This window comes from Mangifera indica, chromosome 12 (genome assembly GCF_011075055.1).
Source record: "Mangifera indica cultivar Alphonso chromosome 12, CATAS_Mindica_2.1, whole genome shotgun sequence".
Classification (NCBI taxonomy): domain Eukaryota; kingdom Viridiplantae; phylum Streptophyta; class Magnoliopsida; order Sapindales; family Anacardiaceae; genus Mangifera; species Mangifera indica.
Window position 1 is genome coordinate 9,540,654 of NC_058148.1, and position 15,941 is coordinate 9,556,594.

The following is a 15,941-nucleotide window of genomic DNA, read 5'->3' on the forward strand; positions in this document are numbered from 1 at the left end:
AGACAGTGGTAACGGTTGAAGAATTAAATTACTGAGTCAATTCCGAATTTACAAGAAGGCAATTCATTAGTGGAATGTAAACTTCTTAGTATTATTATTCACTAACTAATTAAGCATTAATTAGCTTTGAAGGTGAAACTTTAACTACATTGATTGATTTCTTGGAATGTTCTTAAAAAATTAAGCTAGGTGGGTATGAAAATTTACACCCTTTTAAATTACAGAAGAAAGAAAGGAAAAGAATTTCTTGTTTTTTTAAAATTATTTTAATACCCTTTTACAGTTAAAATTTACAAAATATGAAAAATGTAGTGTTTAAAGTTATTCAAGCGAAAACTGTTATATCTAGATATACTTGAATCTTGGGCTGATTTTGTTGAATCCTCTTAGAGTCCTAGCTAGGCTATATTAATAAAGAGTCAAATGACGATCAGTTTCTGAGACTTTTCCCTTCATGTTTTCATATTTTATAAATGTTTTCTAGTCTTCTCAACATATATAAAAATCCCCCTTAGAAAAATTTATTCAATTTCTAGATCACGTCAAATTATTTGTCCATACTTAGATTGCATATATAATGCCAAATTACTCATCATCTTGTCAGGGAAATTAAATTTTTAAACAGAAACTCTTTGAAAAAATGGCCTTTTATTTTCATTCCTTGACAAAACGAAGCATGCACTTATACTGCCCAAGAATATTTAGCAAGATCTTACGAACCTTTGGATTCACCAGCAAAAATGAACTTATATTTGCACATAAATTTTATAAAGATTTCAAATATAATTCGATAAATATCGAGAGATGGTCATATTCTATAACTATAATATGTTATTATCTAATTGAATAATTCTGAATTAACAATGAAACATCACTAAATTAGATAATGATATATTATCTATATATTTAATTATGTATTTTAACGGTAATCAATCATATATTAACAGTTTCTTTTAAAAGAATCATATACCGTTTGCAAATATGATATAATGGGCACAGATTCTGTTCAAGAAGTCAGTTTTTTTGAAATGAATGACATTCTATGCATCATCCATATATATATATAAAATGAAAAGACTTCGTCTACATTATTGTTTATATACTTTGTCCTGAGTATACGCTAAGGCGACATATACCATGCGGTTTGATTTGGAAAAGAGTCCTTTAAACGTTTTGGTCAATAAGTAAACAAGTTGCTTTAATTACATAGCTCTAAAGTAAATTTAAAAGATTTCACTACATTATATTATTGGCAAACAATGTTGACAAAAAAGCACACTAGTCTTTTCTGTACTAGCTAGTAGTTTCAGCTAAGCAAATATATATCCTTTGAATATTCTCTGGAAAAATTCCTTATTATAATCTTTATAATCTTCAGTTGAATTCAGCTAAAACTTGGGGTAAATTCTATGGCAGAACCATTAATTTTATCATACTATTTGGAAAAATTCCTTATTATAATCTTCAGATGGAAGGAAGTATCGCTTTAGTCATGTATTCTAAATTAATTATTTCACAAAACTAAAATTTCCCTTTTGTCAATTACATATCAAGAAAAGTAATAAGTGAAATTAAAGGTGAAGAAGAAGACAAGATTTTCATGCAAGAAGTTTCGTGGTAAATACAGAGAGTCTTGTTTTCAAACCCTAATGCAGGTCCTCCTTTAAGGAGTCTTCGAGGAGATAAGAAATTACCGCGTATCTTTTCCACCGCATTCTTTCTGGAGGATCCCCACCATTCAATTATAAATACCGCAAAAAACCTTCAATAAACAATTATCAGGGCTAAACAACAAAGCGAAGAATTCCTTTTCTTTCTCCATTAAAACACTCAAGAGCTTGCAACTTAAGATTCTAGTTTATCATAAATATGGCCATGCATAAGCACTTTCAGTTGTTTGTATTGCTCTTGGTGATTCTTGCGGTCGTTCATTCCCCAAGCTGTAGGTTTGTAGAAGCCAGCAGGCCAGTGTTTGTGAATCATCCTGGTAATTAAAAGCTGCATGCATTAATTCTCTCTATGTATCGATGATGCTATTTTAATGAATGAAATAATTAATCGAATATTTAATAATATAATAGTTTGTATTTTTGTGACTGTATGTAGGGTATTTGAAGGCATTTGCGACCCTTGGAGTTGAGTGCAAGTGTTGCGATGGTGAAGGAGGTGAATGCTCAAGCACATGGGAAGGTTCTTGCCTAAAGCCTAAATGTCTTCCATGGAAATATGTTCACTGATCTTCTTCCTGTACTCTATGCATATATACAAATAAGTTTGTCAACTGCAATATATGTAGCTTTTTTTGTGTCTGTTTAGTTGATCAATTAAGATGGCAATAAAACTATGTATTATGCGCTTTTAATTTATAATTAAATACTAAAATATATTTAATATGTTAAAAGTTTAATTTTAAAATATTACGGAAAAGTATTTAGAACTTTGCTCTTATATTAAAATTTTTTTTTTTTTATCATTCAAATTCCCCTCAAAAGTGTTTCATTATTACAATACTCCTGGATAGACTTTTTAGTCGGCATGAAGCAAACATGTATAGACGGAATTAATATATATATATATGTAACAGGAGAGATGTCCATTAATTGTGGAGCTGTTTTTCTTAGTTTCAGTGTGTTGTGCCCTTGAATCCCACATGATATTCAGGCTGGCTAGCAAGCGTCAGCTTTCCTCATTGGATCGGTGAATAAGAAAAGTCTACAGCACAGAAATTCAAACTGCAATAGCTACTTCAGCTGTAACTGCAACTGTAGCATAATTTAATATAATTAATTGAACTATAATTATTCCCCTTAAAGTTTTGTCAACTAATAATTCAGCACTATAATTAGTTTATAAAATTATGAGCTTCAATGACTACAGCTTTGATATGGAATTTCGATCAGAGTTTATTAGCTTCTTAATCAAGAATTAAGTTGGTTTAATCTTGAATATTAAAGCCTTAATTCACATAATTTATATGTGGGAGAGGACTTGTAATGTAATCCGAATTAATTGGTCCTACTCTCCAGCCTCGCCGATTAAAGAAAAAGTAATTGGGAGAACTCTGTGACTCCACATGACTAAAAACGTTAATTTCACAGCATTTTCCTTTCTAATTATTGTGAAAAAGTCATACTAATTAGGTACACACTTCAATCACGTCATTTTGATTAATTTAAATCATTGAAGCATGCTATCATAATCTATTCAAACCATGCATTTATTTTTTAATAATATGGAGTATTAATATATTGAATAAAATTATAATATAAACAAAATTATCTTATTTATATATAAATTAAAATGACAGTGTGCTAATAGATGATGTGATGGTTTATATTTCTTTTTCTTTAAAATCACCCAATCGAATATTAATATGAATAAGTTTGTACAATTTATTTATACATATATTATTATTCTAATATATTTGTTCGACCAATCTATTAAGAAATATTTTTAAAAAATCAATTGACATGTGCAAAACAACATGCATTGCAACTCATCGGTACTCTGGTCGAGTTAGATCTTTTTGGTTTGATCGAGCTTCTTTTGGTCTAGATTGGCACATCGGATATCTTTACACTTTAGGTGGAGGAGAGACATTTGACATATTCTTCCTCGGTTATCTTTGTCTATCACTATTTATTTTATATGATATGATAGAAATAATCAAATGTTTCATAATGCTCTCTAATATCACAATGAGATTATTTTTTATATCTATGACGTAGTTTGTATCAGGATTATTGCCTTTGAGCCGGGATATGAGATATTGTCTTGGTATCAATGTAAAAAACTCCTCGTACGTACTTAGAAAATTGGCTTATATTCCGGAAAACTGGGAATATTTGCGATCTTCTCTTGTTTTAATTTCACAATTACCACTGTAATTCTACAAGAGCGACTGAAAAATAGCCCATGGAAATCAGTCTAAAAAAGACTCACGCTTTATAATTGACTTAAATGTTACTAATACATGCAGACAAATTTATGCTTACACATGAAATATATATATATATATATATATATATATATATATATATCTGAACAGACTGATCACGTTACAAAAAATTACTTCAATCTAATAGTTGATTAATTATATGTATTCTATATATATATTCAAGATTTTGCAATAAGAATAAAGGACAAGTTGGGATTTATATGTTTTACTTTTGTATTAACTTCTTGGAAGGTTAAATTAGACAAATTGAGGAGAATAGTTTTGGGGAAATTTGGAATATATGTTCTACATTAACTTCTTGGAAGGTTGAAATAGACAGATTGAGAGAACACTGGCATGCAACTTGGAAAATTTTCAATTTTCAAGCTTATATTAATTACACTATAGAAAATATTCTCGACTTTTGCACGTGAAATTGACATATTTAAGAGAAAATGTTCCATTTCAAACCTTATACTGTAAAAATTTCCAAACTTAATTAGAATCATGTGGATAACAGTTAATTAAGTCTTATGATTTGACCATATATATTATTATTATTAGTGAGATCAAGTCTCTATTGAGTTCTAGAGTGATTGAGAAAGGACGTGATTAAGGGGAAATTAAGCGACAAATTTCCAATGAAATTGATTTGATAATTTTCTAAGTCCACAAATGCATCTACCAATTCGACCTAACCCTATTAAAACAGATTGGAAATTCATTTGATCAATACATGCATCTACCAATTCGACATAGATTCAAAATATTCCATTTGAAATATGTGTTAAAGGATTCCCTTTGTCTTCCAAAACCCATTTTAAAATTTTAGAGAAAATAGATATAGACAAAAAAATAAAAACAAATTTGATAATTAGTTGGTTCCTGTAATTATAATTATCATTTGTAAATTAATTTCCCTGACTTAATTTTGGCTCGAAAATTAAATCGAAGTTCGATGAAATTGGAGATCATTACTTATAAACACAATAAAAGGGAAAAAAACAAGTTAAAAATTGAATTAAGACAGGATAAAATGATCCAGATGTTTAAAATGCATTATTCTGAAATATATTTTGTCCAAGTTCATCCCTTTCCCTGTTCTTACGGTAAGCTGAGACCATGGATGTGATTGGTTCTCAATCAGAAGCCGCATCTTACTTGACTTGCTGTTAAATCAAATCCAGTCAAGCTTTTCAATCCACTAGTCACTTAGGTTTATCATTATTTGAGCATTATTAGGTACGTGAATATCTTCTAATTTAAGTTCTAGATGATTTAAAATCCAAATTTATGAGTGGTAATTAAACTTCTGAAATATAAAAATCTTGAAAATGAAATATGATCCAATTAGAGAATTACGTGTTATAATCTTGAGCTGAATTCAACTGAAGGCAAGGGGAAAATAAAACTAATTTAGAAAAATCTTTGAATGCGACTATCAATAGCGTCACGTTAAAGTTCATCCAGGAAAATCAATTTTCTTGTGGTGTATATTTATACTATATATGAATACAATGCAATGTGTTGACTGTTGTAAGTGCAGTAGATTGAATCTTAACACAAACCAATTGGTTTTATATAATATAAGTTTTTATATCTATACTTATAAACCTAATATATTTCTATATAGTATTAGAGTCCAAAACCAAATGATTGAGTCTAACAGACTAAAGTGATTTGTATATCAAGTGATAACGCATTTAGCAAAACAACGAACCTAACAACTTATTATGATTATACTTAAAGAAGGATATTGGAGTAAAGAGTCTTACATTAAATAAAAATAATATAAGTAGGAAATATATAAGTATGACAGATTAAACTTTAATATAAATTAATTGATTTTATATAATATAAGTTTCGATCCTCATACTTATAGATTTAATATATTTTTATAACTGGTTGACTTGGTTTTTAAAAAAGGAATTCATGAACATAGAAAATGGTGGTGTTTTTTGCGTATTGGCTCAGACCGTATTAAAAAATGATATCAAAGTGTTGAGAATCAAAAGACATATCAAAGTGTTAAGAACAACAGATAGTGTATTTATGTAAAACCAGCAGGTAGAGAAAGCTTTGAACTAACTGAGTGTGTCTAAGATTGTGTATTTTAGTATAGAAATGAAGGCCTTTTATAGTTGAAAATAAGATCGTTAAGCTGCAAGAACGTTAGTCCTAATAAAAACAGTAACAAATGGTCTTAAAAATATTATTTAACATTAACCCTTAAAAACGAATTCAATGGAGTAACATTTCATGGAGATAAAAAATCAAACGTTGAGCTTTTGTTTTGCAAAATCAAACGATAGTATATAAAACTGAACTAGGCACGCGTAGAGAGAAAGGGGGCCCAAAAGGATAAGTCAGATACTGGAGTCTGCCCAATGGTTTCAAAACATCGTTAATAGTTGTGTTTGACAGAACGAGTAATTTGTAGGATTACTTGGACTAATTCAACAAAATAATAGAGCTCTACTAGGTCTCTGAACTGGTCAGGTGTCATTGTCTAGCAGTTGATATCAACAGAGGAGCAAAGAGTTGGTTGAAGAAGCTACCCTCTGATTTCATCACCTCTTGAAAAAAATTGTCTACATAATTTCTCAGGCAATTCTAGGCAACCAACAAGTGTTTTATGCATATAAGCCGTCTAGGGAATATGTGTCAAGAGAAGGACAAGACCTTGAAGTTCTACTTGGAACGCTTCAATATTGAACTCTCAAAGGTTGCCAATGCTCCAAAGGAATCTGTTTGAGCACTGATAATAGTTAGTCCGCCCACATACAGAATTTTGGAAAAAACTAAAGGCTAAAGAATGCATGTCGTTGTCCCGTTTCTACAAAATGTCTGAAATGCACCTATGGATAAAAAGCTCTTTAGTTGTACTAAAAATGTTAGCTCGAAAGTTTAAGATGGTTTCGGAAAATTTTAGGGTTCAATTAACCTAGCATTGTACTCATTACACGGGTCCTGTGATATGGCCTGTGTGGATTTTTTGTTGTTTGGTTTGAAAGGACTTGATCCATTTGTTTATTCAAATCATGAAGATACAAAGAATCTCGATGCTCTAATTCTCTCACAACATGCAATGGATGGGGTCCTTGTCATCGCCTTGTAGAATCAATCTCCTTCATTCTTAAATCTAGTACAATGAACATCACCCTTTTCCAGTGATTTGGCAGCCAAAAATAAGTTGTAACAAATTTAGCTCATGACCCATAATATTATTTACACTATAAAATGTTTGATACCAATGAATTAATTTGACTTTGTACTTGATTCCCAAATATTTGTGATTTTTTTCAGTCCTTAAAATATTGATTTTGAGACCATAAATCAATTCGTGATGCTAGAAAACCCTTGGGTATGAAATTTGTTGCGAATCAAACACATTTTGACCTTTAAGTAGGTAGTGTAAAGCGATAAACCAATCATACTAAACAATAACTACTATATCAAATAAGTTAAAAACTTAATTTTAAAATATCATTAAAAGGAATTTGAATCTATATTTTCATATGCATGGAACCTCTCTATTGTTATTGAAGTTACCTGGAGGCTTTTGTACATCTGTTCTTTTTTGGAATTTGATGCATATGCTAATATAGAGCAATGTGCTTGCTATGTCTCTAGCAAGTGAAGTGAAAAATGATGTGTCCTTCTTCCTTTGTGGTGGATGTACTACACACGGTGGAAGAATTCTGAGAAACTTTTCAATATTATGAAAATGCAATATCTCATTCGTTATTTTGTTCAGTTTTTGACCAAATTTGATCCAAAACTCTCATTTTCATTTTGCGAACAATTTGGAACCTTTTTTGGTACAATTCAAGTTAAGTTGAAACGAATTGTTTTCAGAACTGTCAACAAGATACTTTTTCATAATAACGAAACTTGGTTGCTTCGATATGACACAGGAAATTTTATCAAATATCTTCATTACCGTCGTGAGAGGCTGGTGGTGACATGCAAGTACAAATATCCCCTCTAATTTTTCCACATAATTCCACTGCCTGTAATAAGTAAAAGGTAAATTTATCAAAAGAATTTATACAATCTAAAGCTTCAAAATCAAATATTCAAATATGGCCAATGATAAACATGTGTCAAAAATTAAAACTAGCTAGCTAGACATATGAAAACTCCATTTATGAAATGGCAAATTGGCTTAGAATCTAGAAAAGTTAGAATAGTTGTTTCTCACTTCTTGCAATTTGTCAAGTAGCTTCATGGGAGAGACCTCAACGTATTGTATAATTTCTATAATATTGACTGGATAGAAGAAATTCACTCAAATGGCTTCAATATGGTCAGTAAGAACACTGAGAAAATGGGAATATTTCTTTGAAGGTATTTCAATTCAATATTTGAAGTCCTATACACTAGAAAATTCGTCAACTTTTGCACGTGAAGGTGTCACAATTTAAGGGCAGTTTTATTTCATACTTGTACTTATCCTGTCTCAAGAGCTATCCGAAAGGAACCTTGACGAGACTCTGAAAAAATTTCTCAAACTTAAGTATCTGCTTCCATCGATCCAACCTAATATTATTTATACTTATTTTAAATATATAAATAAATATATATTTATATATATTATTATATAATTTAATATTAATTTATTTTAATTTAAAATTATTTAATTAATTAATAATAAATAATAAATATATATCTATTTATATATTTAAAATAAATAAATATAATTTTATAGGTTTATATGTAATAACCTTTTAACTCTAGCTTTATCACCCAGGACTAGTGGGATTACACGTGACATGAAGTAAATGGAGAGCTTTAGTTTAATTATTCAGTTGATACAAAAGAATTCCAACCGCACATATAAATGGCAATGAATATTACATATGATCTTTGTTTTTTAGATATGGATTTTTTGGTTTAAGGCGAACCTCATCCAGAAAATAAATTGTTTTATCAACAATCGAGTATAATTTATTCTCTTAATCTGATTTAGATTAGACATTAATGTGATCGTTATCCACTTGGAACCATTAAAAAAAAATAGAAGTGCATATCTTGGACGGATGTTTAGCCGCCTTAGTTGATTTATTGGCCAGCTAGCTTCTGCCTTACATATTCAGACAGGTCAGAAGATACCTGGATCATTTAAGTTAATTATTTTCAATTTGGTTTCTAGTGACTTCGTGTAATTTTTTGTTCATAAGTGATCTCCTCTTCAAAACATATCTTGAATAAATCCATTTGGAAGATCAGAATATATACTTAGTGGGGTATTTCAAGGAAGTGTTGCATGTATCTAAGCACATACTAAGTCTTGATGAAATTCAAAGAAATTGACGAAACGGAAGAAAGTCTTCTTTCTGAAAAGATTTATTCTGTCTTTGATTTTGAAATATCTGGAAGGAAGATTGCCATAATACCTTTTCCCTTGGTATATTGGTATCTTTGTTGATTTCGGTGACACAAACAAAGGGTGGATAGAGGAATTGCTGGGAGTCAATAGTTTGTAGAAAATGAGCATATCCCGAATTGCCCAAGTTGAGGAAATAAGTGAACAATCTTATCCATCTATCTCCATAGAAACTCGAAAGTGCTAAGAGCCTTCTTCAAAACTCTCCCAAGATCTTGAAATAAAACCAGTCAAAAGTGTCTGGAATAAATACATCATATCTTAAATTACTTTGGTGCATAAATAGTTTTCAGTAAAGATTTGAATGAAAATGAGAGAAAGAATATGAGAGGCGTGGCTGCAAGGGATTGAAGTCCACTTGTTCAAAGAGAAGGGCCCATGTGTCAAAGAGAGGGGGGGAAATGAATGAACCCACATGGGGTAGAAGCATCCAAGAGGACTGTGGTTTATGGGGTCTATAAATAGCAGGGACCGATTGGCAATATCTTCAACCATCTGCCATGTTCACGTGCTACTCTGCTATATACCTCTTAGTTATCTGTGTGTCTCTATCTCTGCAAATCTTATCCACTGCATGCTCTCCTTGAGGGTCTTTTTTAGTCAGTGAGGTCGTTTCCCGTTAAGAGATACCATCAAACAGTAGTTTTGTTCGTTACTTGACAAAGAAAGCTACTTTTATTGCCTAGCTTTGCTTTGCTGATAATTTTAACATGGAAAACAAAAGGCATGAGTCTGGTGGTTCTTCTTCATCCAGAAATTTTGATCATCTTTTTGGTCCCAAGGACTCCTCTTCATCTTCTTCATCCTCCACTACTAGTATTTTTGGCTCTATTTTCCCACCACCATCAACGGTATTCATTATTTTTCTTCTAATTACCTAAAATAACAACTATTTTTTTAGATTTGTTTCTGCTATGCAGCTTAGTGGTGATACTTAACACTTACCCAGATAGCTTATGCTATATAATTGGTTGCTTTATCAGGATTTGTTGAGCTTTATTTGTTCATGTTCGTTATAGGGTTTTTCTTTTACTTCTTACACGGGATCTTCAAAGTTTATTAGGTTAAAAAATGGGATAACCCAAATTGAATATTATAGGAAGAATGCAATAAATAGGGTGGCTGCCAAAGCTGAAAGTTCTAGCATCAGCTGCAGTTCTAGAATCATTTTTTTAACTTGTTAAAAAAAGGGCATCTTTTACTGTTTAGCTTTCTATTCCTTTACAGATCTAGGAATCAAGGATAGATTTCTTTTATATTTTTACTGCTGTGTATTGGACTGGTTAAGTACATATAGATAGATTGTTATCTCAATGGATAATCCAGTGTCCTTGGCTGCCCCATCAAAAGACACACCAATGTTTTTTTCCTGACTAGATAATGAAAAAATTATGTCAGCACGTTCTGAATATTAATTTTTTTTTCTTCTTTGTTGATTTGATGATCAGATGGCAACTGGGTCTTACAGTGGAATAATGGAGTCACTGAAAAAGCAGGGCGAAAGCAGCAAGGCTGAGAATAGCATTTTCAGTAGCACAGAGAAGAATTCAGTTTATCAGAATGAAACTGCAGAACCTTGCTATTTAAGCTCCTCAATCTACTATGGAGGCCAAGAAAATTACTCTCCAAAAAACAAAACCACCACTGAATCTCCCCATGTTGTAAGTTTAAATTAAATCCTTGAATCAAGCTATAACAGTGCCAAATAATAACTAAATTTATTTGTTTGTAGATCTACTTATTTACTAAATTTATTTATTTGTTGATCTACTTATTTACTATTTTTATTCGGGTTTTCTTCAGTTTAAAAAAGATATGGGAGAGGATGACCCTAATGGAAACAATGCTAACAGCGCTTCAAGAGGAAATTGGTGGCAGGGTAAGGATTTTACTCTTCGTAAAGCGTTACTATTTCATTAATTTCTAATAGTTTCACACTTTAATAATAGGGGTTTTCCTTTTTTGGCCTCTACAGGCTCGCTCTATTATTAATACCTTGCCCTCAATGGCAGTCACCATCTACATATATAGTAAGTTATTCTAAATCGTCTTATGCTTTGGTTATCTCCTTCATTTATTCTTGTGATTTTCCGCTTTGAATAAACATTAATAATTTAATGTGTCAGTATTATTTTGCAGGAACTATGATCTTATATTATTAGAAATAAGCGGTAGAATTAGACGGAGAAGACTGAAAAGTAATGAAGGTGGTACTTGCTGCCAAATGATGGGTCATTTTTTACAACTAGTCAACTTAAGCAAAGATCATCATATAAATAAGCTCTCATAATTTGAAAAGAAGTTTATGTCATCACTCAAAGAGATCTCGTATAGATTGTCTCTTTTGTGAAACTAACCCATTTTCCTTTCAATTGAAGAACTATGTTTTTTAGAGATGTATTCGATCCAATTTGATACGGTTTGAGAAAAATTTTAAACCAAACTTAAAAAACGGTTTAGCAAAATCTCAAACTAAACCAAACTACATTTGGTCAGATTTGGATTACTAGTTTTTAAGCTGGCTCAAGAAGCTGCAGTTTCAGATAATAATACTGTGAAAATTTGGAAGGTCACAATGAATGAACCTGCACTTTTCAGCTGGGAGGAAATCAGTTCAGCTGGATGGTCTTCTCCATCTCTACCAGCTCTAACGTTTCCAGGAGAAGCATCCAAAAGATGCCTGCCAGTAACCAAAAAAATAAACAAAGTGGAAATGAGGTCAAAGAAATTGAGAAATACAATATATACATAAATGAACAGAAGAATCTCTTTAATGATCCGAGTGTTTCCAGACTTCCTGGACCTCTCGGTTGCCCTATGATATACTGTAAACAGACTTGAATATCTATCGATGCACAAAGGGCCAACGAACTCTCTCATTGCATATAATAACACAAGGATACATATTTTATGCAAAATGGAAGCCACAAAGGTATTTTACAGCAGTGGCTTTAACAATGTGAAAGGGCATATAAAAATAATAAAATAAATAATACAGACAAATAAACAAGATTAACTTAAATCAAATCAAAACATACATCATCAAAGATAACATATTGATTCAACGTGGAAAACCTGCATAAGGGGACTTGATCTTTCATTTGCCTCAAAAGTTCTCAATTTGTTCATCATGTGTCCTCTCAAATAAATCGTAATTTCCTTTGTAAGAATTCAGTTTTTGTCCCTGTAGATGAAGAATATTAGTAATCACCTGAAAATAGCAATAAATTGACAAGCATGACAAAGATAAGAATACTACTCAAAAATAATTAGCTCCTTGAATGAGAAAACACACAGTTCATTAGTATTACCCTGTTAAAAATTTTCAAGCATGAAAAACAACAATAAATGTTTTTGGCATTTCACAAGGTATGATTCCAGCCACAGGACAGCATGAAGATCAAGATGATTATGCAGATGAAAAAATAATATGCAACGGTCTATCTACAGTCATAGAAAACTCTAAGTAACATGCCTGTATCGAAAAGGATAAAATATATAACACACTGTAGGTTCATCAAGCAGCAACGAATCAGGCTCTATAAACAAAGCATGAGCCAGAGTCATTCACATTCATCACCCTCCAGAAATTGTCTTTGTAGCTTCCCTTTGTATTTCTGGAGAGAAACTAAGGCCCCTTCAAATGTTCTGGGTCGGTACAATAAAGATTTAAGAAAAAAAGAAAGGCAAGACAACAATCATAACCATGGTGCAAGTAGCCCCACATGCATGATCTTAATAATCTGCATGGCCACTTAATCAGAATTTGACAACCAGCCAATTTTACTTCCACAGCAAAGTCTACCCACCAAGTACTGAGGATTTTCGATCACAGGAAGCATACAAATAACAATTAGGGCAAAGAAAGTTTATCATCAATGAAGGCAATTTTAAGGATAGAACATCCCTACCCCCCTCAACATCCTCACCTAATTCCCATTAGACATAATCCATTTTTCCTTTGTTTTCATTGCCCATTTCCCAAACAAGTATGTTTTACTTTGTCATGATCCACAGCCAACTGTTAGCATAAGTTTCTTGTAAAGCCAAAATATTACTATTATTGACTGGCACAGATCCAATGTATATAATTGCAAGCTCAAAACACACAATATTCATTCATTCACCAACAACAAAAAAGATTTGTGAACTTACAGCAAGAATGGAAGCTGCATGTGCTTCTTCAGAATATGCATCAATGGCTTCAAGTCTCTTGTATATTTCCTCAAGCCTTTGAGCAATAGCATCTTTATCAATTAAACCATTTCTCTTTTCAACTTCATCGTCAAACTCCAATTCTCTCTGAAAAAACAATCTTTAAATTTTTAGTAAGACCACTTAAAAAGGAATATAACTAAACCACAGACAATACAAAATATTACCAAAAAAGAAAGAAAGAAACAAAAGCTAGGTAGCCAAGAACCAATAACAAGACTTTTCTCTGCAATAGAATAGCATAAATTCCATTGAAACCATCTGAACATCGTCCACAAATATTACTCTCTTTTCCCATTTTTCTTCTTCGATAGTATTATTCTCCTTCATGACTATATCCATTAAAACCCTAAAGGGGTTTTCTTCTAACATAAAAATGGTCCACCAGAAACTCTTTCTTCTCCTTCCCCACAACATCAAAACCCTAAAGTTTTACCACACAACCCTAAATGAAAAAAGAAAAAAACCACACAAAAAATCCTTAACTTTAAGCTTAAACCCAAAAGACAATCACTAAAACAGAATCAAAATTGACATTAAAATCAAGTAATTGAGAGATCAAACATTACCTGTGATCAAGGACTAAAACTTTGGAGATTTACAAGGCGGTAGAAGAAAAAACACAACCAAAATGACACAGTAATCGCAGTGAAGGCGATGATTTTATGTGGTGAGCTTAAAGAAAAGGATGAGGTTGTGTTGAGGGAAGCAAATGAAGAAGTAAGCCAGAAGGAGTCAAGTGTCTCAGTTTTGTCAATAAAAGTAACAAAACCACATTGTTTTGTTCAAAAAATTGTGAAAAAAAAAAGAGTTTATAGTTTGGTCCGGTTTCATTCCCACCTGAACAAAGCATAAAATGTAAATCATTTTTTCTTTTATTTTTTCCGAATAGAAACTTATTCAACTCAAACCAAACTGTAATTTTTAAACTATTCGGTCCGATTTTACATTTTAGACCGTCTCTCACTTTCTTTTTATCTTTCACTTTGAACTTAGAACTCATCAACTTTGAGATGGTAAACATGAACTAGTTTGTTGAGTTAATATGCTTTGTAAGAAAAAATTTAAACAAGAAGCAACACATTCTGTTAAGCAAAAACAATAGACTATTTAATATTATTCAAATGCTTGGATGACAAGTAAAAACAATTAAGAAGCTAAAAATCAATCATGATTTCAGCTAGTAGTAACCTCTTACAGCCACAGGCATCATAACTTACAGTCTTCACTCCTTAAGGCAGTGTGTAAGCTGCAACAAACCAGAACCAGCAGTCTCAATTGAAGCTAAGGGCCTAAGGATGGAAGCATAATAAGATTTAGCAAAAATCTACAAAATTTTCCAGCTTACCTCAACACTGGTAACCCACAAAACGATCAGCAAGGTTGCAACGTTTGGGTATGGTTCTGGCTTGACACTGGAGCTCTTAGCTGTATTAGACAGCATAACAGAAAGGCATTTGGGGTTCTGGCCAGTTTCTTGGCCGCTTGGCAACACTGACAGGATACTCGAGCATTCTCATCTAGTGCTGCCATTGCACAGGCGCAAGATTAAAAGCTTTCCTATCAGGGGAAGATTCCACATTCACTAGCCCCATCAATGCCATAATTGAACAAAAAAACACCCAGAATCACCAGAAACTCAAGAATGAAAGTGTACCTCATTGGAGTTTCCATTTTCTGCAATGCAATGCACAAACATTCCACAATCTAGTAGGATTTATACTGAAACCAGCAGCTAAAGGTATCTTTACATGTCAAACCCACAAATCATAGTGGAAGAAGCACTAATGTCAAAAGTCATTTTGTTTATTATCTCACCAACACTCTCAGATACAGACTAGAGATCACCAAACTATTTTAAGCAAATAACTGCTAGTGCTTGCAAAAGCTTTAGCCACCCTTCCACAAATTTTCTATCCTGCAGAACCTAATAGCAATTAAACACCTTTCACAATCTACTAACACCACAACAATACAAGAATTTCAAACTCGGTGTAGTATTTAACAATAAAGCCAATCGAAAAAATAAAATATCATTAACATCAAACTTTCAAGTCATAATTTTTGTTAAAACCATAAGAAAGCATTCTCCTTGCATCATAGTTCTTAACTAAACCATTACAGAACACACAACAAGAATAATACGGACAACAAAAGGTAACTAGCCCGTAAGAAAAGCAAACAAAACAACACATACATAATTCAACAACGCACAAGGGACCAAGATCATGAGCAGCACAACAGCAACAAATTTATGCCCACTTCCATTCGCACACCTCAGAGTCCCAAGTACGATTTTCTTTTTAACTTCTCGTCTGATTTTATACATTTCTTAATTTAAAAAACTTGTAAAAGCGTATTAGAGCAAAAGAAATTATATGTAAATTTGAGACCATTTTC

General features: G+C 31.9%; 2 protein-coding genes and 1 long non-coding RNA gene across 21 annotated transcripts; 2 read left to right on the forward strand and 1 right to left on the reverse strand.

The window, feature by feature from the left end:
* The first annotated feature begins 1,759 nt into the window (after positions 1 to 1,759).
* On the forward strand, positions 1,760 to 2,393 carry LOC123230297. Its single transcript, XR_006505065.1, has 2 exons — positions 1,760 to 1,987; positions 2,107 to 2,393. It is a non-coding gene; the product is annotated as an uncharacterized LOC123230297 (long non-coding RNA).
* A 5,313-nt stretch (positions 2,394 to 7,706) lies between these two features.
* On the reverse strand, positions 7,707 to 15,902 carry LOC123193194 (ABC transporter F family member 3-like). 18 transcript variants are annotated; one of them, XR_006497019.1, is made up of 8 exons: positions 15,739 to 15,880; positions 15,199 to 15,459; positions 14,890 to 15,101; positions 14,733 to 14,790; positions 13,482 to 13,628; positions 12,402 to 12,510; positions 11,912 to 12,006; positions 7,707 to 7,950 (listed from the first exon to the last, which is right to left on the reverse strand). XR_006497019.1 is itself a non-coding variant. In XM_044606009.1 (5 exons), the coding sequence occupies exons 2-4, from the start codon at positions 14,983 to 14,985 to the stop codon at positions 12,433 to 12,435; spliced, it is 321 nt and encodes a 106-aa protein (XP_044461944.1). In that variant the 5' UTR covers positions 14,986 to 15,067; positions 15,739 to 15,874; the 3' UTR covers positions 11,581 to 12,006; positions 12,402 to 12,432. The 18 variants fall into 18 exon arrangements, 5 of the variants coding, with proteins under 5 accessions (XP_044461944.1, XP_044461942.1, XP_044461943.1 ...); XR_006497024.1 differs by lacking the exon at positions 7,707 to 7,950 and adding an exon at positions 14,111 to 14,381 and having other exon boundaries at positions 11,581 to 12,006; positions 14,740 to 14,790; positions 15,739 to 15,902; XR_006497023.1 differs by lacking the exon at positions 7,707 to 7,950 and adding an exon at positions 14,111 to 14,381 and having other exon boundaries at positions 11,581 to 12,006; positions 14,762 to 14,790; positions 15,739 to 15,901.
* Positions 9,763 to 11,720, forward strand: LOC123193193. Of its 2 annotated transcripts, none has more exons than XM_044606003.1 (5): positions 9,763 to 10,177; positions 10,775 to 10,987; positions 11,130 to 11,205; positions 11,302 to 11,356; positions 11,453 to 11,720. In XM_044606003.1, exons 1-4 carry the CDS (start codon positions 10,037 to 10,039, stop codon positions 11,316 to 11,318), a joined length of 447 nt encoding a protein of 148 aa, XP_044461938.1. In that variant the 5' UTR covers positions 9,763 to 10,036; the 3' UTR covers positions 11,319 to 11,356; positions 11,453 to 11,720. The 2 variants fall into 2 exon arrangements, with proteins under 2 accessions (XP_044461938.1, XP_044461939.1); XM_044606004.1 differs by having other exon boundaries at positions 9,764 to 10,177; positions 11,466 to 11,720.
* Positions 15,903 to 15,941: the final 39 nt, after the last annotated feature.

Excerpts from the sequence above, each read along its gene's own strand:
- LOC123193193 (XM_044606003.1), top strand. The coding sequence starts at position 10,037 with ATGGAAAACAAAAGGCATGAGTCTGGTGGTTCTTCTTCATCCAGAAAT. Across the intron at positions 10,178-10,774 it reads TTTTCCCACCACCATCAACG|ATGGCAACTGGGTCTTACAG; the intron begins GTATTCATTATT and ends TTTGATGATCAG. Across the intron at positions 10,988-11,129 it reads CCACTGAATCTCCCCATGTT|TTTAAAAAAGATATGGGAGA; the intron begins GTAAGTTTAAAT and ends GGTTTTCTTCAG.
- LOC123193194 (XM_044606005.1), bottom strand. The coding sequence starts at position 15,870 with ATGTATAAAATCAGACGAGAAGTTAAAAAGAAAATCGTACTTGGGACT. Across the intron at positions 13,629-15,738 it reads CTTGTGCGTTGTTGAATTAT|AGAGAATTGGAGTTTGACGA; the intron begins GTATGTGTTGTT and ends TTGTTTTTTCAG. Across the intron at positions 12,511-13,481 it reads ATGCAGCTTCCATTCTTGCT|GGACAAAAACTGAATTCTTA; the intron begins GTAAGTTCACAA and ends CTTCATCTACAG.